The 23,250-nt window shown below is 47.0% G+C and overlaps 3 protein-coding genes and 2 long non-coding RNA genes across 9 annotated transcripts in view; 3 read left to right on the top strand and 2 right to left on the bottom strand.

Annotated features, from left to right (window-relative positions):
- LOC126988001 (G-protein coupled receptor moody-like) overlaps positions 1-3,988 on the top strand; it is a 44,360-nt gene extending 40,372 nt beyond the window's left edge. For 3 of the 4 annotated variants that reach the window (XM_050845731.1, XM_050845729.1, XM_050845730.1), the window contains one exon: positions 1,438-3,988. In XM_050845731.1, coding sequence (XP_050701688.1) covers positions 1,438-1,483 — 46 coding nt within the window. In that variant the 3' untranslated portion in view covers positions 1,484-3,988. Of the gene's footprint in view, positions 1-5; positions 1,160-1,437 lie in introns of those variants that run through there. The other variant, XM_050845732.1, reaches the window with a different exon arrangement.
- Positions 2,463-5,607, bottom strand: LOC126988002 (uncharacterized). Its single transcript, XR_007741372.1, has 2 exons — positions 4,355-5,607; positions 2,463-4,292 (listed from the first exon to the last, which is right to left on the bottom strand). It is a non-coding gene; the product is annotated as an uncharacterized LOC126988002 (long non-coding RNA).
- Positions 5,608-6,973: 1,366 nt separating this feature from the next.
- Positions 6,974-17,291, bottom strand: LOC126988007 (scoloptoxin SSD976-like). 2 transcript variants are annotated; one of them, XR_007741373.1, is made up of 7 exons: positions 17,124-17,291; positions 15,248-15,411; positions 14,458-14,559; positions 12,930-13,040; positions 11,013-11,144; positions 7,950-8,188; positions 6,974-7,721 (listed from the first exon to the last, which is right to left on the bottom strand). XR_007741373.1 is itself a non-coding variant. In XM_050845742.1 (6 exons), exons 1-6 carry the CDS (start codon positions 17,176-17,178, stop codon positions 8,006-8,008), a joined length of 747 nt encoding a protein of 248 aa, XP_050701699.1. In that variant the 5' UTR covers positions 17,179-17,291; the 3' UTR covers positions 7,827-8,005. The 2 variants fall into 2 exon arrangements, 1 of the variants encoding a protein (XP_050701699.1); XM_050845742.1 differs by lacking the exon at positions 6,974-7,721 and having other exon boundaries at positions 7,827-8,188.
- Positions 8,543-10,309, top strand: LOC126988015 (uncharacterized). Its single transcript, XR_007741387.1, has 3 exons — positions 8,543-9,347; positions 9,482-9,548; positions 9,742-10,309. It is a non-coding gene; the product is annotated as an uncharacterized LOC126988015 (long non-coding RNA).
- Positions 17,292-18,701: 1,410 nt separating the features above from the next.
- Positions 18,702-23,250, top strand: part of LOC126988003 (uncharacterized) — an 89,539-nt gene continuing 84,990 nt past the window's right edge. The window contains 1 exon segment of the mRNA XM_050845733.1: positions 18,702-19,422. Within this exon segment, the coding sequence (XP_050701690.1) occupies positions 19,380-19,422 (43 nt within the window). The 5' untranslated portion in view covers positions 18,702-19,379.

The following is a 23,250-nucleotide window of genomic DNA, read 5'->3' on the forward strand; positions in this document are numbered from 1 at the left end:
TATGAGTCCATCAGGTGCGAGGGTTGCATGCTCGACGCCCACTCCACCTCACCACCACCACCTCCACCTCCTCCCTCACCCTCACCTTCCTCCAGCCGCTCGCCTCCTTCCTCTCTCTCTTTCCATGACGTTTACCTTTTCTTCAAGCGTCCTCTCGATCGCTGCCTCAATGAAATCGTGTCCTTCATCAACTTCGTCACCGCCGCACCGACTCCATCCTGCAAGAACTGTCAGAGGCTCAGGGCGACCCACAAATCGAACTGCGCCGAGTGCCAGACAAAGATGAACACGAGACGCAACACTCTCCTTGGCCTGGAGTGCGCGGCGAACCCCAAGGAAGTGCTGCAGACGCCCGCGGAAGTCGAGGATTCACAGGCTTTTGTGGACCACCTGCTGCACCTTGATTCCCCGCGACCCCAGCACCGCATAGGGCAAGGAGGGATAGAACTCCACTCCGGCCACAACCTATCCGTCAACAGCCCGTCGCAGCTCATCCAAGTGAACAAGAGTGCGCGTAGTCTGAACGCCGTGGGTCTAGAGCAAGGACGCAGTGAGACGAACCCGGTCATGGTTAAGGGGCGATCACACAGCGACTCAAGCTACCCCGTTGGCCGACACACGAAGCGCAGACACCTGGATCTCCGCAGCCAAGCAATACGGGGCTCCAACATTACGTCCACATCGTCACTGGTACCCGAGCGCTCTTTGACAGTCACTTCGCAGCCCCGCCTCCATCACCGGTCCTCCTCTCGCCGTCGGGGTGACCGCAACGCTAACCTGAGGCACGGTAACCCTCAGCCACCCGTCGTGGACTCTACATCTCAGCCAAAGGTCACGTTCGGGTCTTATGAAACTTTCTCTAACTCCGGATCTTCAAGTGTCGACTCCTCTTTACATTTTCCACCTTCCAGCGCTGATAAGAAAGGAGGATCTTCGGAGAGAACAAATAGCTTTTTCATACCACCTTTCGTCTCTTCCTCCTCTTTACTATCCTCTTCCTCCACCTCCACCTCCACCTCCTTACCTCACGGCGGGCATCTGGAGGGGGGCCGCTCGGGTGCCTCTCCCAGACTCACCCCAGCACACAAGCATGGCTTCGATAACCCGCTGTTCCAGAACCCATAAGTACTTGCATGACCCTCCTTCATCTCCTCTGCATGTGAGTAAACGAGACTTTGCAGTGTTGCTGAGGCTCGCCGTCTGGCCTGCGCTTCATCTTAACTCATGCATCTTTCTTCCTGCCAATGAACGACGCTTTTCTTGCATCCTGTAAGTACACGCGTGCACTGCTTCGCTCGAGTGTTGTCATACCAAAAGGTTGCTTTGTGTACTATACCCTGCAACACAACGGCTTTGACTGGAATATTTCTGGATGAGTAATGTTTTGCATTCCTCGAGGGCTGACTGGTACGCTGACACCCACGCCTATGTTCGCAGATCGCGGGAAAGGACGCGGGAAAGCGGTGGTGGAGGAGCTGAATGACAAGACCATGATGTCGCAAGTCTCGCTGTCGGAGGCCGGGGCCATGCCGGAGTGCCACGAGCTGCCGGAGGTCTTCGTCGACAAATGAGGTGCCGCGGGAGTTCGTTGAGGCCGCTGCTGCTGTCACGGTTGGGCGAACGACTCTGCGCAATGGTTGAAGGGTCGGTCCGCCGCGCCTCACCGCCAACACCAGGGAACAGAGAACGTCGCCTTTGCCCTCGTTGGTGATAAAGACATGTCCGCGGAGGGTCTTGGAGGCTGTACTTATGCGTGAGGACGAGACAAGAAGTGGGGCCAGTGCATTCACGTGGAGGAAGTGCGAAATGCGGCTTCCAGTGTACATAATGAGTGTGTTGCATCGAGGACTCTGCAGATACTTTTATTTTTACCGCATAGTTAACTTTATTCCATTATCCTATAGTTTACATGAGGTGCAGGAGACGGTAGGGAGGTTGAAGGGAAAGTCCACAACCTACACCTCAGAATGGACTTTTTTTTTATAAGGACAGTTGATGTTATTCGTGGGAGAGTTTATCGAAGGCGTAGAATGATGATACTTGATGGTTTTGTTTGCGAGACGCCATCTGAGCGCTCGAAATCAACCAGTGACGGTGAGACCAGACACCATCACGTGGGACCAGACCAAACCAAGACCAAAGACCAACGCGACCGAGCAGTGAGACCAAACTTAACTATGACCAAGCTCTGTGGATGGTTGTTGTTGTTGTCATCTGTGAAGTTTAGCGAGGAATGACATCACTGACGGGCGGGGTGAGAGTGTGTTCACCTTGTATCGTCATGTATCAGCTGGGTGAGTGCCTACGTGTGTGGAGCCTCGCTGGACTTCTCGGAGACTGATCCTGTGTTCTGCGGAAGGAGGAGGAGGAGGAAAAGGAAGAGAAGGAGGAGGACGGAGCTGGTTTTGTTGTGTATACATAACTTCAAATGTTAACGTGTTATAATCATTCCTTAATTTTAATGCGTGTGTGTGTGCGTGTGTGTGTGTGTGTGTGTGTGTGTGAGAGAGAGAGAGAGAGAGAGAGAGAGAGAGAGAGAGAGAGAGAGAGAGAGAGAGAGAGAGAGAGAGAGAGAGAGAGAGAGAGAGAGAGAGAGAGAGAGAGAGAGCAGTTTTCTTTGTGAAGCTGGTTGTTATCATGCAGGAACTTGTTTTCTTGATAACACGTATTTTATCAAACATCTTTTAAGTATTTTCTTGTTTTGTCCTTTTGTCTCTTTTGACTTATGTATATATATTTTTTTCTAGTTTCCACGGTGCTACTTTTCCATGTTCATACATTGTAAATTGTGTTGTCTAAGTCTAATATTATATAATGCAAATAATATTTTTATAAACTAGAGATTGTAAGGTGTCACAGTGGGCGATACGTTGCACGATTCTCAAACCACGATTTCCGCTAGCGTGGTTCTCATTTGTTTCTTGTTATTGCTGATGATGATGATGGTGAGTAATACCGTCGTCCTTCAGTGAAATCTACCGTAGCTTTGGAAGATCGTGGACACGTCAGAAAACCACGGAAATATGAGAACCACGCCAGCGGAAATCGTGGTTTGACTGAAGATCCACGGAAAAGTTGCCCAGTGTAATAGCCCCTTAAGAAACTTTTGGCATCAGGTACACATTGATATCGCATGTGTTGGTCTAAAACATCATGCAAGTAAAGTGACGTTCTCAGCATGTTCGAATGATTGATGGATTAGTATTGCCTATGGCCTAATGACCCTACAATTCACGTCTGATGTTTCAATTGTCATGTCTGCGTAAAAGCGTCAGGAAGCAAGTAGGCATCAAGAACTATGTGTGTCGTTCGCCATGATAGGTCGGGCATCGTCACCTTCGCGTCTCGCATACCAACACTCGATTAGGACGTCCACACAATCTCTCCTGATGAACACCGCATGGCTCCTCCGTTCGCCGCCAGAGGCCCTGACTGTTCGCGGCTTGAAGAGTTTGAGACCCGTATTCTCAAACCTTTCGGAGCCCAATTACACATATTTTACAAGGCTTTCGCAGGCGTTTCGTGCATTTTTAGGGGTAGTTTAATGGCCCTGGTGGTTGTTTAACTCCTCTTCTGTACCATGAATGTGAAAAAATCCTCATAAAGCCCGATTAATCTCCATTTCGACCTTTGAAAATAGTTGATGTGCGAGGTGGAAGCGTCTGAGAATACCGCCCTCAGTGAGTGATTGATGGATTATTCTTGCCTATGGCCTAATGACCCTACAGTTCACGGCTGATGTTGCAATTGTCATGTCTGCGTAAAAGCGTCAGTAAACAGGTAGGTATCAAGGTCTATGCGTGTCGTTAGCCATGGTACTTCGCGTCTCCCATACCAACACTGTTAATTATTAAGACGTTCACACAATCTCTCCTGATGAACACCGCCTGGCTGACACTGCTCTCTGAAGCCCATCCAGTACAATAACACTCCCAACACTGTAAACCTGATGAATATGCTAAACAAAATATAATGTCTTCTGAAACAATCTATTTTAGTCTACCTTTTGTCTCATGCCTGCTGGTCAACGTTGCCATATTGTCGTACTCAGTCTCCTCTGTTTGCCGATTTCCGACGCAAAAACTGCCCCCTCGACCGCAATAACTGCCTTCATATATAGTTATCGTTAAAATGGTTAATTATTGGTGATTATTGGCAATAGCTATGGCTCAGAAACCGGTAAATGCGAGGCTCTGAGTACGATAATCTGGCAACGGTGGAGCACGATACCTCAGAAACCGGTAAATACGAGGCTCTGAGTACGATAATCTGGCAACGGTGGAGCACGATACCTCAGAAACCGGTAAATACGAGGCTCTGAGTACGATAATCTGACAACATTGGAGCACGATACCTCAGAAACCGGTAAATACGAGGCTCTGAGTACGATAATCTGGCAACGGTGGAGCAGGTCGTGGACTCGTGGCTCAAGCGCAGACAGTCCATCTTGGGGCGTGGTGGCGGGTGGATCAGTAAGGGAAGTCTGGCTACTGATACAATAGTCCAAGAACCAGAACGTCCACGAGTTACCAAACAGATCTAGAGGTGAGTGAAGGCCTGGGGGCAGCGTCGCCAGATTATCGTATTCACCATATTGTATTTATCATTTTTAAGCCTCAAACTCTCGTACCTACACAAATAACGAAAGAATATTGAAGTTGGCGTTAAAACTGTTATTTATTGATGCTTGTTTGTTTATTTTTGCTCTAGATATCAGTAAGAAACTACGAAAATGCAATACGGTGTGTACGATAATTTGGCAACGCTGGCTGGGGGTCATGATGGCTCTTGTGACGTGGTGGAAGGGATGTGGACTGACGAATTGATAGGCACATTCAAAACAGTATTGTCTCCTAACCTTCGTGCCATCCTCTGGGCCACCGTTGCCAGGTTGTCGTACTCACAGCATCGTACTTACCGGTTTCTGACACTAAAGGGATGTATGATAACGTCTTCCATTTATACCTGCAACAATAAACTATCAATCAATCAATCATTTAGCGTAACCTGTTTCTGGGTCGTGATCTGTAGAGTCCCTTGATAGATAGAGTTCCGACAACCTAAGATTTAGACGCCATTATTGGTCCTGTTGTCCCCACGAGAGCGTGCGATAGCGTTTGAAAAGCACGGCGAAAACAGGCACAATAATGGCGTCCAAATCTTAGGTAGTCGGGACTCTATAAGGGGCTCTACTGATCATGACCCAAAAACAGGTTACGCTAAATGGAAGTCGCTATCACTAAACATTTCGTCGCCCAAGATCACATATTTGACAAGGCTTTCGTAGGAGTTTTGGCCATTTCCAGGAGTAGTTTTATGACCCTGGTGGTAGTATGGCCCTTCTTCTGTACCGTGAAACTAAAGAAACACTCATTAGAACTCATTTGACCCACTCTTTGACCTTTAGAAATACTGATGTGAGGAGCGAAAGGGTCTTATAATAGGAACATGGAGGTAGAATTGGTGGAGTCGCCACGGCCCGCTAATCCCATTCATTGTTCAAAAGCTTGGTACTTTTCTTACGACTATTTTCGATGGCCATAGAGAAGATTAGGGTAAAGATCGTATTAGGTCCGTGCCAGTATCTCATAATCTACTTTATGAAACATCAGTATCTCTTCATATATCTTTTCTACAAACCTTCAACAGTCATGGAAACGCTTTGAAAATCCAATTCAAGGACTTTTTTTTTACTCTTGAAAATATGGGATAATGATTACGAAAGCGCGTCGCCTCCTCTGCTGGCCGCGGCGACGCTGCAGCCGCCGCAGCCGCAAAATAGCTCGCAGAGGGCTTAGGGTCGGGGAGTATATTTAAACTACTCCAACCAAACTCTACGACCTACTAACGGGGGGGCTGCGCCCCCCTCGACCCCCCATTCTAACCAGGGGGGCTGCGCCCCCCCCCCCTGGACCCCCCCCTCATGTATATGTGACTTATTTCAGCGAGGAGGTATTTCTCGCAACACTCGCTGCAGTGTCGCCGCGGCCAGCAGAGGAGGCGACGCGCTTTCGTAAACATTATCCCATATTTTCAAGAGTAAAAAAAAAGTCCTTGAATTGGATTTTCAAAGCGTTTCCATGACTGTTCAAGGTTTGTAGAAAAGATATATGAAGAGATACTGATGTTTCATAAAGTAGGTAATGAGATACTGGCACGGACCTAAAACGAACCTTAACCAAGATTAGTCGGGTTCCCAAGAGTGCTTTCCCGTCCATGGGGTAGGAACATGGAGGTAGAATTGGTGGAGTCGACACGGCCCGCTAATCCCATTCATTGAGGTGAAGCCGACGAACTGTCAAATTTACGGCCAAAAGATGGGGGTGGGCGAGCCTGGCCGAGCCCTGACCTGACAACACCTGACACCTGGCCGTAAAAATGACAGCTCGGGCGGAGTCACTTAATTGGGCTGATGTCGACTCCACCAATTCTACCTCCAAGGTCGGGGAAGACAGCGTGTAGCCAGCTGTATGATGTTTCAAGTACAAGTAACATGGAAGCGGATTTTTTTGTGATATATCGTACTTTGTAATCTCTTTATTAGGGGGTTGCATATGTAAGCTGTTTTTTGTCAGTTGCTGTGTCTCTCTCTCTCTCTCTCTCTCTCTCTCTCTCTCTCTCTCTCTCTCTCTCTCTCTCTCTCTCTCTCTCTCTCTCTCTCTCTCTCTCTCTCTCTCTCTCTCTCTCTCTCTCTCTCTCTCTCTCTCTCTCTCTCTCTCTCTCTCTCTCTCTCTCTCTCTCTCTCTGTATCTCTCTCTCTCTCTCTCTCTCTCTCTCTCTCTCTCTCTCTCTCTCTCTCTCTCTCTCTCTCTCTCTCTCTCTCTCTCTCTCTCTCTCTCTCTCTCTCTCTCTCTCTCACACACACACACACACACACATTTCCCAATACCTCTCGTGCCAATAAGAAATCTAATCTGTAAATTATCTAAATACAAACAGAGATACATCCGGTTTTGAAATATTAAACATGGTCTGCAATAACGGTAAAACCTTTATTTAACAGGAGAGCATACATCAGTACCCGTGTGTCTGTTATTAAATCTGAACAGGTATAAATCTCTGAGCATTCCATCATTTTTTTCTCCTGGTGAAGGCAACAACTTAAAACCTTGAACACCACTGATTACGTCGCCCCGCCCAACACAATTAAGTTTTCTCCTTCCAGGCAACGTGTGAACATCAACACACAACACCTAAAACATTTAATGGCCTCGGTGTTATTGGATTAAAGTTTATATAATAGAAACATAATGGATGAACAGAGGAATCCATAAGGTGGGAGATCGTACAGAATTACCGAGGACCAGTGAAGGGCAGGTGACGGTGCACCCTGACACCTCCTGCAGGCGGCTCTGCGTCCTGTCGTCCACGTCCTGCAGCGGGGTGAGCAAAATCTTGTCGCCCACCAACGCCTAAATACTTCTGTGCTATTTATCTCTCACTTAACCCGTCCGCTGCGATTGGCACGGATTTGGCCTTCACTGGTAGCCTGGTAACATATAGTCCCAGGTCTTTCTCTGCCTCTGTGGTGGATAGTGGAGTGTTTCCCATGTGGTATTGGTGTGCTGGATATCCCTTCACTGGTAGCCTGGTAACATATGGTCCCAGGTCTTTCTCTGCCTCTGTGGTGGATAGTGGAGTGTTTCCCATGTGGTATTGGTGTGCTGGATATCCCTTCACTGGTAGCCTGGTAACATATAGTCCAAGGTCTTTCTCTGCCTCTGTGGTGGATAGTGGAGTGTTTCCCATTGGTGTGCTGGATATCCCTTCACTAGTAGCCTGGTAACATATAGTCCCAGGTCTTTCTCTGCCTCTGTGGTGGATAGTGGAGTGTTTCCCATGTGGTATTGGTGTGCTGATTTCATCAAATTTGTGAACTTAAATATAAACACCAGACACTATACAAGGAAATTTCGAAGGCTCTGGTATTGGTTTGGGAGCTTACTAACCCAACATGGGGAACTGTGAAACTGCCCCTATGCCGCCGTGCCGTCACATCCTCGCCCTACTTGCAGAGGCCGGGGTAGAAGGTGGAGGGGCCGCTGACGCAGTGAGACGCCGGCTGGCCGCTCATGTACACCGCCTGGGGCTTCACGTTGCCCTCCGCCGCGTAGTTGCACACGAAGAGGACCTGGTTGCCGAACTGCGTGGCGCCACATCCAATCTTGTTACTCTCGGCCCACGCAAGCTGGGAGAGATATAGATAGATAGATAGATAGATAGATAGATATGAATTCAATTTCCTTCCCTTTCCTTTCCTCTCCTTTCCTTTCCTTTCCTTTCCTTCCCTTCCCTTCCCATCCCATCCCATCCCTTCCCATCCCTTCCCTTCCCTTCCTTTCCTTTCCTTTCCCTTCCCTTCCCTTCCCTTCCCTTCCCTTCTTTTCCCTTCCCTTCCCTTCCCTTCTTTTCCCATCCCATCCCTTCCCTTCCCTTCCCTTCCCTTCTTTTCCCTTCCCTTCCCTTCCCATCCCCTACTTTCCCTTCCCTTCCTTTCCCTTCCCTTCCTTTCCCACACCCGTCCGCAAAGTGAGATCGACTGTGTGGTTCATCTGCCCTGACACCCTCGAGAACACAGTTTATTCTGAGGCTGCGTTTTGTCAATGGCTTATCTTATCTTACTTATCTGGTATCTTATCTGGGGAAAGTGCTGACCCATTTCGACCTGGGTTTGGATGGGGAGGGTTTGAGTAGCCCTTATCTGCGTGTGATGACTGGTGACCCAATGTTTGTAGCTAGCGATGACGTTACGGGGACACTAGGATCGGTATTAAAAGACACCTTGGGTTCCCACATCAGCTATTTCTAAAGGTCAAAGAGGGGGTCAGTCGGGTTCTAATGAGTGTTTCTTTAGCTTCATGGTACAGGTGAAGGGTCAAACTAACACCAGGGCCATAAAACTACTCCTGGAAATGCATACAACTCCTACGAAAGCCTTGTCAAATATGTGTTCTTGGGCGGCGAAATGTCTTATGATACGATCCTAGGCTAGACCTCCCTCGACACTCCTGACGATGACCTAGTTTGATTTTTACCTCTATGATCACATCCCATTTACAGATCTTTTGACTGTATAAAGAGCTGTGTGGCGGCTCCCTCTCTTCTCGTGTTATCTATATAGTTATCTGTTTGTATGTGAGGTAGATACGGGTCTGTGAGGATAGGCTATCGTGACTCAGGGCTGCATGATCCAGGTGGTGGTGGTGGTGGTGGTGATGGTGGTGGTAGACGGAGGCATATCCCTGATCAGTGTAGAGTTCGGCACCCGGCCCAGTCCAGTCCAGTCTAGGGGCCGCATTTCGGAGCCAACACCCACACATTTAACAAAGCTTTCATAAGAGTTTGAGGTATTTCCAGGGCCGCATTTCGGAGCCAACGCCCACACATTTAACAAAGCTTTCATAACAGTTTGAGGCATTTCCAGGGCCGCATTTCGGAGCCAACACCCACACATTTAACAAAGCTTTCATAACAGTTTGAGGCATTTCCAGGGCCGCATTTCGGAGCCAACACCCACACATTTAACAAAGCTTTCATAAGAGTTTGAGGTATTTCCAGGGCCGCATTTCAGACCAACGCCCACATTTAACAAAGCTTTCATAACAGTTTGAGGCATTTCCAGGGCCGCATTTCAGAATAACACTCACACATTTAACAAAGCTTTCATAAGAGTTTGAGGCATTTCCAGGGCCGCATTTCAGCCAACGCCCACATTTAACAAAGCTTTCATAAGAGTTTGAGGCATTTCCAGGGCCGCATTTCGGAGCCAACGCCCACACATTTAACAAAGCTTTCATAACAGTTTGAGGCATTTCCAGGGCCGCATTTCGGAGCCAACACCCACACATTTAACAAAGCTTTCATAAGAGTTTGAGGCATTTCCAGGGCCGCATTTCGGAGCCAACGCCCACACATTTAACAAAGCTTTCATAAGAGTTTGAGGCATTTCCAGACAGACGGCAGATGGAGTTCAATGTAGGGAAGTGCAGTATTTTGAGTGTAGGTAGGAACAACCCCTCACATAACTATTGTTTAAAATGACACTCCCATAAGCAGGTCTGGGTGCGAGAGGAACTTAGGGGTGTTAGTGACCTCTGATATCCATCCAAGGGCGCAATGCATTCAAGCTAGAAATCGAGCAAAGAGGGTACTGGAATTTATTTCAAGGAGCGTGCGCAACAGAAGCGCCGAAGTCTTCCTCAAACTATATTTAGCATTAGTTAGACCTCATCTTGATTATGCGGTTCAGTTCTGGTCACCCTACTATAGAATGGATATCAAAATGGCCGACAATCATGATCCACCGGGAAGAAGCCTACCGGGGCAATAGGCCACGACATAAAAATAAAAAAAATAAAAATACATAAAAGTGGAACACGGGGTTAGTTTTTGAGGTATACGACCGCGAATCCTTCTCTAGACAGGTTAGGTTAGGGTCAGGTCAGGTTAGGTTAGGTTGAGGTAGGGGACATATTCAGCTATACTCTTTACCGGGAACTACACTGTGAATACATAAAAGTGGAACACGGGGTTAGTTTTTTGACCGCGAATTATTCTGTGGATAGGTTAGGTTAGGGCCAGGTCAGGTTAGGTTAGGTTAGGTTGAGGTAGGGGCCATTCAGTTACTCTTTACCGGGAACTACACTGTGAATACATAAAAGTGGAACACGGGGTTGGTTTTTGAGGTATACGACTGCAAATTCTTCTCTGGATAGGTTAGGTTAGGGCCAGGTTAGGTTAGGTTAGGTTGAGGTAGGGGCCATTCAGTTACTCTTTACCGGGAAATACACTGTAAATAAAAGCGGAACACGGGGTTAGTTTGTGAAGTATACGACTGCAAATTCTTCTCTGGATAGGTTAGGTTAGGGCCAGGTTAGGTTAGGTTAGGTTAGGTTTAGGTAGGGGACATTAGTTACTCTTTACCGGGGAATACACAGCGGAGCACGTGGTTAGTTTGTGACATATACCACCGCGCAGGGGAGGGTGAGGGTGAAGGAGAGGGAAAGACTCACCTGTGTGTAGTGGCCGGTCGTGGCTTCTCCGTTCATCAGGGACGTGAACTCCTGCACCGCCGCGCCCGGGTGGTTCTCAACTTCGATGTACCACTCGTGAATGGCGCGGGGCCAGTTGAGCTTCTTGCCGTTCTGCAGAGATAGATGGATAGATGAGAGAATGTGAGAGAAAGAATGTAAGACAATGTTTGAGAAAGAAGGAATGAGAGAGAGAGAGAGAGAGAGAGAGAGAATGTGGTTGAAGGCAACTTGGTCCTTCCAATGGCTGCTCAAGATGCGTGGGTGAAAATAGGTAGACTAATGAAGGGATTAAAGAGATATGAGAAAGATAAGATAAATGAGCCCCCGCGAGTGTGTAAGGAGAGCGAGTAGCGAGTAAAGAGAGCAGCGGTCAGCGCTTCTCGCTCTGCGGGTCTTTGGCTCACGCTGGGCGACGCGACGGGCTTAGAGACCACTGAGGCAGTAGTGGATGTAGCATGCCAGGACGGCGGACACAATCACGAAGCTGCTCACAAAGACACGGAGGGCGTCCGTCCAGGTGTAGATCACTGGAGGCTCGGCGGCCCTCGGCTCGGGGCTCCTTTCCGGCATCGCTGTGGCTGCCCGGCGGTGCCTTACCTGCCTGTCACTCGGGCCCGGGTTCACAGGGGCGGCAGCGGTCCTGGCGTCGGTGGCCACGTCGGTCCAGGCCGGGGTCAGCAGGCCATTGGCAGTCTTGTCATTTCCGGCGGGGGTCGTCTTGGCGGGGCTCGCGCGCTCCCCTGCCGCCACGGAGCGTGGTGGAGGACTCCCCTCCTCCCCACGCCCTGCAGCGGCCTGGGAGCGAACTGCCGGTACTGGTGGCGCCTGTGTGCGCTCGTCTGTCTGTACTGCCTTGGACTGTGTTGCCTGTCCTGCCTGTACACGCTCTTCTACGGCCTGGCAGCGTGCTGGAGGCCTCCCTGCCTCAGCGAGCTTATCAACGGTCTGGGGGCGCGGTGGAGGTGTCCCCCCCTCCACACGCTTCCCGCAGCGCCTCCCGTTGCACCGGAGGAAGGTGAAGGGAGGCCCGTCCTCGCCGCCGTCAGCAAGCAAAGAGAAGTGCAGGGAGTCTATGTTGTCGCAGAGCCAGTCCAGCGTCATGTAGGAGGTGTGCACGGTCTTCGTACGCGAGGTGAACCTCAGCTTGACGGCCGTGCTGCCTTCCTTCTTCCTGAGCTCCTCCAAGGGCACGAGCAGCCTGCCCTGGCCCTGGCACGTCACCTCCCCCAGGGCGACCCTCCAGGCTAGTTGGGGGAACTTGATTGAGGCGATCTTGTGCCTCCTCCACCGGCAGCAGCCGGGCTCCTTGAACGATAGCTTCAAGGCGTGCACCACGGAGGAACCCTCCGGGCGGGTGATGGATACGGTCATCGGCTGGCGAGACACTTTCTGGCCCATTGTTATCGTGGACTGTTCATAAAAATGTTTGAGGAAGTCTGAAAAACAGAGTAGAGAGAAGTGGGTATGTGTGTGTTGAAGGGAGTGTGTGGGAGAGAGGAGAAGCCAGGAGAGGGGAGACGAGAAGTGGTGAACACCGGGAAGTGTTCGGGAGGGAAAAGAGGGAAGAGGAGGTGGAGATAGATAGATAGATTGATAGATAGATAGATAGAAAGGTAGATATATAAATAGATAGAAAGATAGATAGGTAAGTAAATAGATAGAAAATAGACAGATAGTTAGATAGATAGATGGATAGATAGATAGACAGATAGATAGACAAATACGTTCATACCTACATACATACATACATACATACATAAATAGATAGAGATAGATAGATAGATGGATAGATAGATAGATAAATAGATAGATAAATGTAAGAAAAAAGGACCACACACACACACACACACACACACACACACACACACACACACACACACACACACACACACTTACAAACATATCCGCGGAGTCCTTGATGAGAAGGTTCTGGCCGATGGTGGAGTCCTTGCAAGTCTGTCTGGAAGCGTACTCGTCGTGGGAGAAACTGCACTGGTTGGCCCACGCCTGGACGAAGGGAGGAGGAGGAGGAGGAGGAGGAGGGAAGGAATTCGTCAGTGAAGGAAATGTAGGAGGGAAAAATATCGTTATGGAGGGAAGAATATCGTTATGGAGGGAAGAATATCGTTATGGAGGGAAGAATATCGTTATGGAGGGAAGAATATCGTTATGGAGGGAAGAATATCGTTATGGAGGGAAAAATATCGTTATGGAGGGAAGAATATCGTAATGGAGGGAAGAATATCGTTATGGAGGGAAAAATATCGTTATGGAGGGAAGAATATCGTTATGGAGGGAAGAATATCGTTATGGAGGGAAGAATATCGTTATGGAGGGAAGAATATCGTTATGGAGGGAAGAATATCGTTATGGAGGGAAGAACATCATATCCCATGAACAAACCAAGTCATTTTTGGGGCCATTTCCAGAATTTTGGTTGTCATTTTTTCTTTATATGGCGGTGCAGATTTTGGTTGATAGACTTGACTGTATATATTTCAAGGGTGTGAGTGTTTTAATAATAATTGCCCTATTAAATTTTCGGTCTATGTAGGGTGGTGGAAGGAAGTTATGGCTATGTGAACAGGGCCGTGTGTGGGTGTGGGTGGGGGGAGGGGGGTAGGGTCTTGTGTGTAGGGGTATATAGGGTGTCTGGGAGTGAAGGGATAAATTTACGAGGCATTGTGTATGTGCGTGTATAGAGATAAGGTTTAGTATATAAGGGTGAAAAGTGTGAAGAATGTAGGTTTTTGTATATAGGGGTAAACGAATTAGCGAGTGTACGGAGGTGTCATATAGGGTAGCTGGGAGAAGTTAGCGATGTGAAGGGATAAATTATGTAAGGGATAAAGTATGTAAAGTATTGTAAAGTAAGTCTGTAAGTATGTGAAGTATGTAAGGGTCATGTAGGGAGGCTGGGAGAAGTTAGCGATGTAAAGGGATAAATTATGTAAGGGATAAAGTAAGTAAAGTAATGTAAAGTAAGTATGTAAGTATATGAAGTATGTAAGGGTCATGTACGGAAGCTGGGAGAAGTTAGCGATGTGAAGGGATAAATTATGTAAGGGATAAAGTATGTAAAGTATTGTAAGTAAGTAAGTATGTGAAGTATGTAAGGGTCATGTAGGGAAGCTGGGAGAAGTTAGCGATGTAAAGGGATAAATTATGTAAGGGATAAAGTAAGTAAAGTAATGTAAAGTAAGTATGTAAGTATATGAAGTATGTAAGGGTCATGTACGGAAGCTGGGAGAAGTTAGCGATGTGAAGGGATAAATTATGTAAGGGATAAAGTATGTAAAGTATTGTAAGTAAGTAAGTATGGGAAGTATATAAGGGTCATGTAGGGAACTGGGAGAAGTTAGCGATGTAAAGGGATAAGAAAATCAGCTTGTGGTGGTGATGGTGGTGGAGGGTGCTTACTAACCTGCGCTAGATCGGCCAGTTGCATGTCCCAGACCATCTCCCTCATATTGGCGGCGGTGGGCTGGGGGCCTGGGCTGCCGCGTTCCTCCTTGCCCATAGCCACCTGCAGGAGACGGTGACGAAGGCTGCTGTTATAAACGTTGCTATTCTTGGTTCTTTCGGTACCATCATAGGGGGCTTCGTGGTGCAGTGGTTAGCACACTCGGCTCACAACCAAGAGAGCCCGGGTTCGATTCCCGGACGGAGTGGAAAAATTTGGGCGGCTTTTCCGATACCCTACGCCCTGTCCACCCAGCAGTGAATGGGTACCAGGTATTAATCGGGGGTTGTGTCCCGTCTCCTGGGGTCTGTTCCCTTCTCCTATAATTCCTTCCCCTTCTGTCTCTCTCCGGCATATGACCACAGATGTTGCGCCGACTAAACGAAACTTTCCAAACTTCGGTACCAACATGGTGAGGAGGCTGACCAGATGAGTGGATCAGGCTTGGCAGTCATGTTGTGAGTGCGAATACGATAGACACATTCAAAAATAGATTAGATAAATTCATGGATAGTGATGTTAGGTGGGGTTAGGGGAGTGGGATAGTTACGTGTAATTCAACCAAAGCGGAGAACAGTTTAGAAGTTGCCGTCTGGTGTTTGCATTGGTAATAGATATAGTTTGTAATAGTTAATGATAGTATAGCGTTAGTATGCCTGTATAAACAAAGAATAGATATGAGGCTGAGTACGACAATCTGGCACCGTTGCAAGATGGCCCCTGTGATGCCAGAGCCGCGGCGTCTACTCACCTTCATTCTCATCTTGTTGTGGGTCATGAGGATAGCCTTGATGTCCTCCGCCGTGGGTGCGTATCGTACTGGGTAACATTCGAAGTTCGGGAAAATGTTCATGGCGTTGAGAGCCCCGAACTGCGAGAAGTCACATCCGTTGCTGTTGATCTTGGCCGCCTCGCCTGAAGGAAGCAAGGTTGTCAGTCACGCGGGGAGGCGGCAAGGTCACCAAATTATCGTACTCAGACACTCAGCATATCGTATTTTCCGGTTCATGACTAACATCTATCGCAAACAAACACCAATAAGTAACGCTTTTAACGATAACTTTAACTGGAATCTCGTTATCTGTGTGGGTAGGAATGTTTTGGGCCCTGGAACTGATAAATGTGATGTTTTAAGTACGACAGTATGGCAACGCTGGGACTCGGAGGCGGTGGCTGAGTGGGTGTTACCAAATTATCGTACTCAAAACATCGCATTTATCAGTTCCAGGGTCCAAAACCCTCCTGCCCACACAGATAACGAGATCCCAGTTAAGGTTATCGTTAAAAGCGTTACATATTGGTGTTTGTTTGCGATAGCTGTGAGTCAGAAACCGGAAAATACAATGTGCTGAGTGTCTGAGTACGATAATTTGGTAACGCTGCTGAGTGGGAAGCGTGTGGGCGCGGCGTTCGGGATAACTATCTATTATCTATCCATATCTGTATCTATCTATCTATCCATCTATTTTCTCTCTCTCTCTCTCTCTCTCTCTCTCTCTCTCTCTCTCTCTCTCTCTCTCTCTCTCTCTCTCTCTCTCTCTCTCTAGGCTCATCACCCAATCCCTCATTATTCGCCAGTCAATTCTGATTTTTGCTACCAGATGTTTGTTACAGTAAGATTATTCATGTATTTTTCCTCCCAGAGCCATAAACATGTATAGAACTGGATATGTATTTTCCTTTCTGGGGTCTAATCATCAGCAGGTTGTACATAAGAACATAAGAACATAAGAACGCAGGAGTCTACAAGAGGCCTGCGTTCTTATGTTCTTATGTTCTTATGATGCTGATGATTATACTCCAGAAAGCAAAATACATATCCAGTTCCATACATGTTTATCTTTTTATACTGTGCTGCCTAACCAAATAATCGAATCCATGTCTGATCACCAGTTTCCAATCAGATTTTTCATGGCTAAATCTGTCTCAATAGGATAACGAAAAAATACCAAATGACAACCCTAAAACGAACATAACGAACGAATAAGAAGAGGCAGCTACTTAATTAAAGGTATACGCTGTTCAAACTAACTCGGGAAATTAGTCCCTCCCCCTTTCCCCAATAAATGCATACGATTGGTCCAGAACCGTGTGTGCGCGTTCTTGTGTATTTACCTAGTTGTATTTACCTAGTTGTAGTTTTACGCTCGTGTGGTCCCGTCTCCGTATCTATATTTATCCAACTTTTCCTTAAAGCTTTGCACACTCCTCACCGATACGACATCCTCACTTAGTCTGTTCCAAACCTCTATATTTCTTTGCGGAAAGCTATTGGTTGGTATTGTAAGACACGTTCGCATCTCACATCAGCTATTTCTAAAGGCCAAAGAGGGGGTCAGCCGGGTTCCAATGAGTGTTTCTTCAGGTTCACGGTACAGAAGAAGAGTCACACTACCACCAGGGTCATAAAACTACTCCTGGAAATGCCCACAACTCCTACGAAAGTCTTGTCAAATATGTGTTCTTGGTCAGCGAAATGTCTGATAATACGACCCTATATTTCTTAATGTCTTTCAAGTATTTTCCCTTCCTCAATTTTGTGTGTGTATGTGCGTGTGTGTGTGTATGTGTGTGTGTGTGTGTGTGTGTGTGTGTGTGTGTGTGTGTGTGTGTGTGTGTGTGCTTACCAGACTGAGTGGCGGCCAGCAGGAGGGGCAGCAGGATCAGAGAGCTGGAAACCATGACTTCGGGAGAGCGAATGCCGGGGTGCGACAAGACAAGCTCGCGCCCGACACACTTATATATCCACCGCGCCGCCCACGCCTCAGACCATCACCATCACCCTTATTACCAGGCTCTAATGGCACCCAATGGCCCTATAATGACCCCTGGATCGCCCACGCCCCCATATTTAACAGTAATCGTCGAAATTGTGGTTAAAGGGTTTCCAAACATATGTGAAGGGCGGGATGATGAGCGTTTGGGAGGGGTAATTATTCCCCCCCCTCCCCCCCCCCCCGCGGAAATAGTGAAGTTGAAGGGAAATTAATGAATGACCGGGTGAATAAATGCATAAGTAAAGATAACAATAGATGGATAGATAGATAAATAGACAGATAGATAGATAGATAGATATGTAAAGTGATAGAGCAAATATATATAATTAAACAAATATGTCGGTGTGTCTTCGCAGCCTCCTTCTTCTTATTTTTTTTTCAGTCATTGCAGTCATTAGTAAATTTTAGCAGTGCAGTTTTGGAGGAATTCATATTAGGTAATTAGGCCTCGATTCTGGTCGTTAGTTGTGTTGAGATAATTTTATTCAGGGTGTTGGTGCCATGCCGACGCCCGACACTGGCACCCTTTGGCAGGCACGGTGCCACGTGCAGCGGCTGACGGGCCTGGCGGTGCTGGCGGCGGGGCACGCGAGACAGCAGGTCGTCGGCGACGGGCCTGGCGGTGCTGGCGGCGGGGCACGCGAGACAGCAGGTCGTCGGCGACGGGCCTGGCGGCGGCGTGCAGGCCGCGTCACCGCCAGGCGTGCCCAACACACCCCTGAAGAAAGGGATAAAGAAAAAAAAAGTGATGACTCACAGATGTATAAATTTCTGTGCTGCCACACTCCACACAGCCGTCCATAATTATAAGATTGTTAGTGAGTAATTTATAAAATAGAATTTACAAAGATGGAATCACCAACATTTCTGGCATATTAGTAATGAGTGATTATAGTATATATATATGGTATATATATATATATATATATATATATATATATATATATATATATATATATATATATATATATATATATATATATATATATATATATATATATATATATATATATATATATATATATATATATATATATATATATATATATATATATATATATATATATATATATATATATATATATATATATATATATATATATTTTTTTTTTCTTTTTTTTTACGTCGCTGCCTGTTGCGCCGGTAGGCATCTTCCTGGTGGGGCCTGATGGTCGGCAAGGCTTCTTCCAGGTGGGGCCTGATGGTCGGTCCAGCCTGTTCTGGCGCAGGCGAGTGTTTATAGTGGCGCCACTATAATATGTATATATATATATATATATATATATATATATATATATATATATATATATATATATATATATATATATATATATATATATATATATATATATATATATATATATATATATATATATATATATATATATATATATATATATATATATATATATAGTTTTGAAGACACATGTCGGCCAATGTTTGGTGCAAGTGTTTGTTCCTGTGATTGCAAACTGCATGATCATGACACAGCCGGACAAGCAGCGGCAGCAGCGGCAGCAGCAGCAGTACAGCCCGGCGTAGCGGCGCACGTGAAGGTCGGTCCGGACCTCAGCGTTATCTGCCGCGGCGTTTTATCTTGCTTGTGTCGTGATGCTGGAGCCCCAGCCTCCTTAAGGCGAACCCCGGCGACGACCACGGCCACGAGGGGCTCCTGGCGCCGAGTTGCGATGAGTGAGCGAACAATGAAGGCTGCGGACCCTTACTGTGTGTCGGGTATCGCAGCGAGGTCCGGCAGGCTGGCTGGTGGGTCTTGGCGGGAGGCGTGGACGTCTCGGATGGTATAAGCTACAGGGGCCGGGGAGATAAGGAGATAAGTGAGGTCGAGGGGCCGCGTGTGTATCAGCGGCGGTGGTCAAGTGGTCAGCCAAGACAGCGGCGCACCAGTCCCTGCCGCGGCTGTGTAGGAGTCGCTCAAGACACGACGGCTGCTGCGTGTTGCTTTTGTCTCGCGAGGAACGTTTTGCAGGATTCAGTGGTACCGCCTGAAGGCTGGGTGTCCTTAGAAAGCGTCGCGGGGTTTGCTGAGCCTTACATGGCCTGAGGGAAGGAGCGACGCCCCCTTCCACCCCCGCCCCCCTCGTCATCATGGCCAGACCCACGGTGTGGCTGGCGCTGCTCCTCGCCACGTGTGAGTTGTGCCGTGCCTGCCTGATCCTACAGTTTCAAAGTTACTGTTTTGTCTAAATTTAAGAGACGGCGGACATGTGAGGAATTTCTTGCAGTGGCTTTCTTTTTTGTTAAGTTTTCATGATGAAAGGTTTCTGGTTCACAGGGCAGCCCAGGCTATTATTTTTCTCAGAGTGAGGCAATATTTTTTTTGTTATCCTGACCCAGAGATCGATAGTTTTTTTTCTGTGCTGTGGCGGAGGGTGTCAGGAGGTCAGGTGGGTGGTTCTCAAAGTGGGCGGTGCAAAGGTCTGGGGGGGCGGGTGGGAGGAAAAAGGGGGGCGATAGGGGACGGCAGGGTGTGGCATTACAAATAATTAATAACATTTTGTTTTTACAAAATCTCAATAACAAATGAAGCCTGATGTTGAGAACCTACGTAATATACTTGCACCAGCACGTCCACCCATTAATTACAACTGTGAAGTAATTACAGTTACTGGCGACATGTTGAGTTACCCTTTCACGTTACTGAAACAACTAAAGTTGCTAAATAAAAAAATTTTTAATGCAAGTTTGATTTGCAAAATACATTTTTGTGTTTAATCTGTTTTTCAAGTTGCGTCATACATAATACTGAGAAAAAGGTATGTTCGCATGTGTGTGCTGGGGGGGGGGGGGGAATATGAACTCACCTGGAAGCCAAGGGGGCGCCGCCGGCCTGGAACACTCCGGGAACCACGGCTGTTATCTCAGGTATAGATAGTTAACCCGGTAGCTGCGGGGATCATGTTTCTTAAAGGCCCCTCTAAGCGAATTTATGAGAAAAAATCATCACTCACGCAAACCATTTCATAATATATACCTATCAACGCATTTGTGATCAGTTTATGCATCCTGTATTTTGGGGGCGTTATATCATGGCACAAATTTGGTCCGTCGCTGCTACCGGGTTAAGGCTGTTGCAATAGAAGATGAAATGAAGCATCACGCGGCGGGGAGGTCAGGAGGTCAGGGCCTAGATAGCTTGTCTCGGCGGCCAGATGAGGCACGGAACGATAAGGAGAGCGATCACGGTGCCCCCTCCCCCCCCTTCACCCTCCTAGTCCCCCCCCCCCCCCTCCCTTCTTCGTAAACCCTCGGCCACGTGATCTGATTCAATGATTCTTCCGCTTTTCAGTCACGTGGCCCGGCTCCTGTTATCTTCTTTTTTTTTTACAGTAAGAAGATGGCGCCACTATAAACACTTGCCTGCGCCAATACGGGCTGGGGGCAATAGGCGTAAAAATAAAAAAAGGAAGCAGTTCAAGGTCCACGAAAAAACAAAAAAACAAAAACAAGTCACGTGGGACGAGTCTTGTATTTTTTTTTTTTTTACAGTATAGAAAGCAACTCAAGGGCAACAACAACAACAACAACAACAACAACAACAAAAACAAGTCACGTGGTCCGGCCCTCGTAATCTCTCTCTCTCTCTCTCTCTCTCTCTCTCTCTCTCTCTCTCTCTCTCTCTCTCTCTCTCTCTCTCTCTCTCTCTCTCTCTCTCTCTCTCTCTCTCTCTCTCTCTCTCTCTCTCTCTCTCTCTCTCTTTTAAACACATTTTCAGTACATTAGTTTCTCTCTCTCTCTCTCTCTCTCTCTCTCTCTCTCTCTCTCTCTCTCTCTCTCTCTCTCTCTCTCTCTCTCTCTCTCTCTCTCTCTCTCTCTCTCTCTCTCTCTCTCTCTCTCTCTCTTTTAAACACATTTTCAGTACATTAGTTTCTCTCTCTCTCTCTCTCTCTCTCTCTCTCTCTCTCTCTCTCTCTCTCTCTCTCTCTCTCTCTCTCTCTCTCTCTCTCTCTCTCTCTCTCTCTCTCTCTCTCTCTCTCTCTCACACACACACACACACACACACACACTCCGTCATCCCCTCCCCACGCACACACACCACAGCAAAAGAGACAGTTCAAGGGCGTAAAGGAAAATATTACAAAAAAAAGCCCACTACACTTGTATAACCTTGCATTCCTATTAAGAGAGATCGAGGATGATGATAACGTGACTCAGATGAACTTTAGACCCTCCGATGCGCGTGTCACAACCGCCGCACTTGAACCCAGAGCCACGGAACAGGATAGGCGAGTTTGACCACCTTCTTCACAAGCGCCATCTTGCCATCAAAATCCGCGCGAAATTCAAATTGGTACTTATATTGGGATGTTTTTTGTGTATGCTTTGGGTACTTCTAGATCTTGAGCACAATACAGTATAGGGAGTAGAGTCTGGTTTGAATGGAGAGGGGTAAGAGAAGTGAAGAAGGGGGGATTATAGAGAAAGGGAGGGAATAGAGAAGATAGATATATAGTGTAGATAGTTAGGTTTGCTGCAATTCATGAAGCAACTGGAAGCGGAGTGTTTGGCCAGCTTCAACAGGCGCCATATTGCCACCAAAAAACCCGCGCGAAATTCAAATTGGTGCCGATGAACTAGTAATTATTTTGTGCTCTAAGTACCGTCAGGATCTCGAAGAATTACCTAGAGAACAAAAAAAAGTTGCTATAGTATATCAATTTGAATTTCGCGCGTCTTTTTTTGGTATAACATGGCGCCTGTGATGATTTTGTGCTCTAATTATCGTCAGGATCTCAAAGAATTACCTAGAGAACAAAAAAAGAGTTGCTATCAGTATATCAATTTGAATTTCGCGCGTCTTTTTTGGGTATAACATGGCGCCATTGATGTATTTTTTTTTTTTTTTACATTAATGAAACAACTCAAAGGCAAAAAAAAGGAAACAATAATGAAAAAGCCCGCAAATCGCCGCTCCTATAAAAAAAGTTGAGAGGAGTGGCCAAAAAAGAGGTCAGTTTCGGGAAGAGAGGTGTCGTGAGAGTTGACCAACCTCTCCTATTCTGTGGCTACTGTTGAACCCTTAGATAAATATTTGCCTCCTCCGTAAGTGTTTATATTAGCTTCATTTATTTCATTGGCCTTAACTTTGTGTAAATTGTTCCTTTCTCGAGACTATGATCGGTATTAGAAGTCACTTTCGCTTCACACATCAGGTATTTCTAAAGGTCAAAGAGGGGGTCAGTTGGGTTCTAATGAGTGTTTCTTTAGGTTCACGGTACAGAGGAACGGTCAAACTACCACCAGGATCATAAAACTACTCCTGGAAATGCCCCAAACTCCTTCGAAAGCCTTGGCAAATATGTGTTCTTGGGCGGCGAAATGTCTTATGATACGACCCTATGATACCGAGAGTTAGGAATTAAATGACCCGTATGAGTGGGCCGACAAATGGATCATGGAATTCGATATCGACAAATGTAGCGTTCGTAGTGTGGGATGATATAACCCCCAAAATAATTGCACCTTAAAATTTTAATAACACACCCCTCAACCACTCCAGCTGCGAGGGAGATTTGGGTGTGCGTGTAGGCATGACCTTTGACCCAGAAATCAGTGTATTATCGCTAGAAACTACGCAAATAGATTCTTGGTAGGACTGAGACCACTCCCACACAACACACCGCGACAACGAGGTCACAACTCCTTGCCTGAGGTCGCGTACCTACTCACTGCTGGGTGAACAGAAGATAAACCCAGCTTATCTTCACCCGGCCGAGGAATCGAACCCCGGTCCTTCTGGTTGTGAGGCTGACGCTCTATCCACTGAGCTACCGGGCCGTGAAAACTGTATTTCTTGATGTCTCTCCTACAGTCGCTCTTCTTCAATTTCTTACCATTGCCTCTTGTTACACTTCTGTCACGTACCACTAGGTCTTCCCTGTCCAATTTCTCCAATCCCTCTTATATCCTGTACAGTGCTATTAGGTCCCCTCTCTCTCTTCTGCTCTCCAGTGTTGTT

Source organism: Eriocheir sinensis, chromosome 67 (genome assembly GCF_024679095.1).
Source record: "Eriocheir sinensis breed Jianghai 21 chromosome 67, ASM2467909v1, whole genome shotgun sequence".
NCBI classification, from domain to species: domain Eukaryota; kingdom Metazoa; phylum Arthropoda; class Malacostraca; order Decapoda; family Varunidae; genus Eriocheir; species Eriocheir sinensis.

Coding starts and splice junctions, on each gene's coding strand:
- LOC126988007 (XM_050845742.1), bottom strand. CDS start 17,178: ATGGTTTCCAGCTCTCTGATCCTGCTGCCCCTCCTGCTGGCCGCCACT. Junction 15,412..17,123: donor GCTGGCCGCCACTCAGTCTG/GTAAGCACACAC, acceptor TGCTTCCTTCAG/GCGAGGCGGCCAAGATCAAC. Junction 13,041..14,457: donor AACTGGCCGATCTAGCGCAG/GTTAGTAAGCAC, acceptor CCCTTCGTCCAG/GCGTGGGCCAACCAGTGCAG.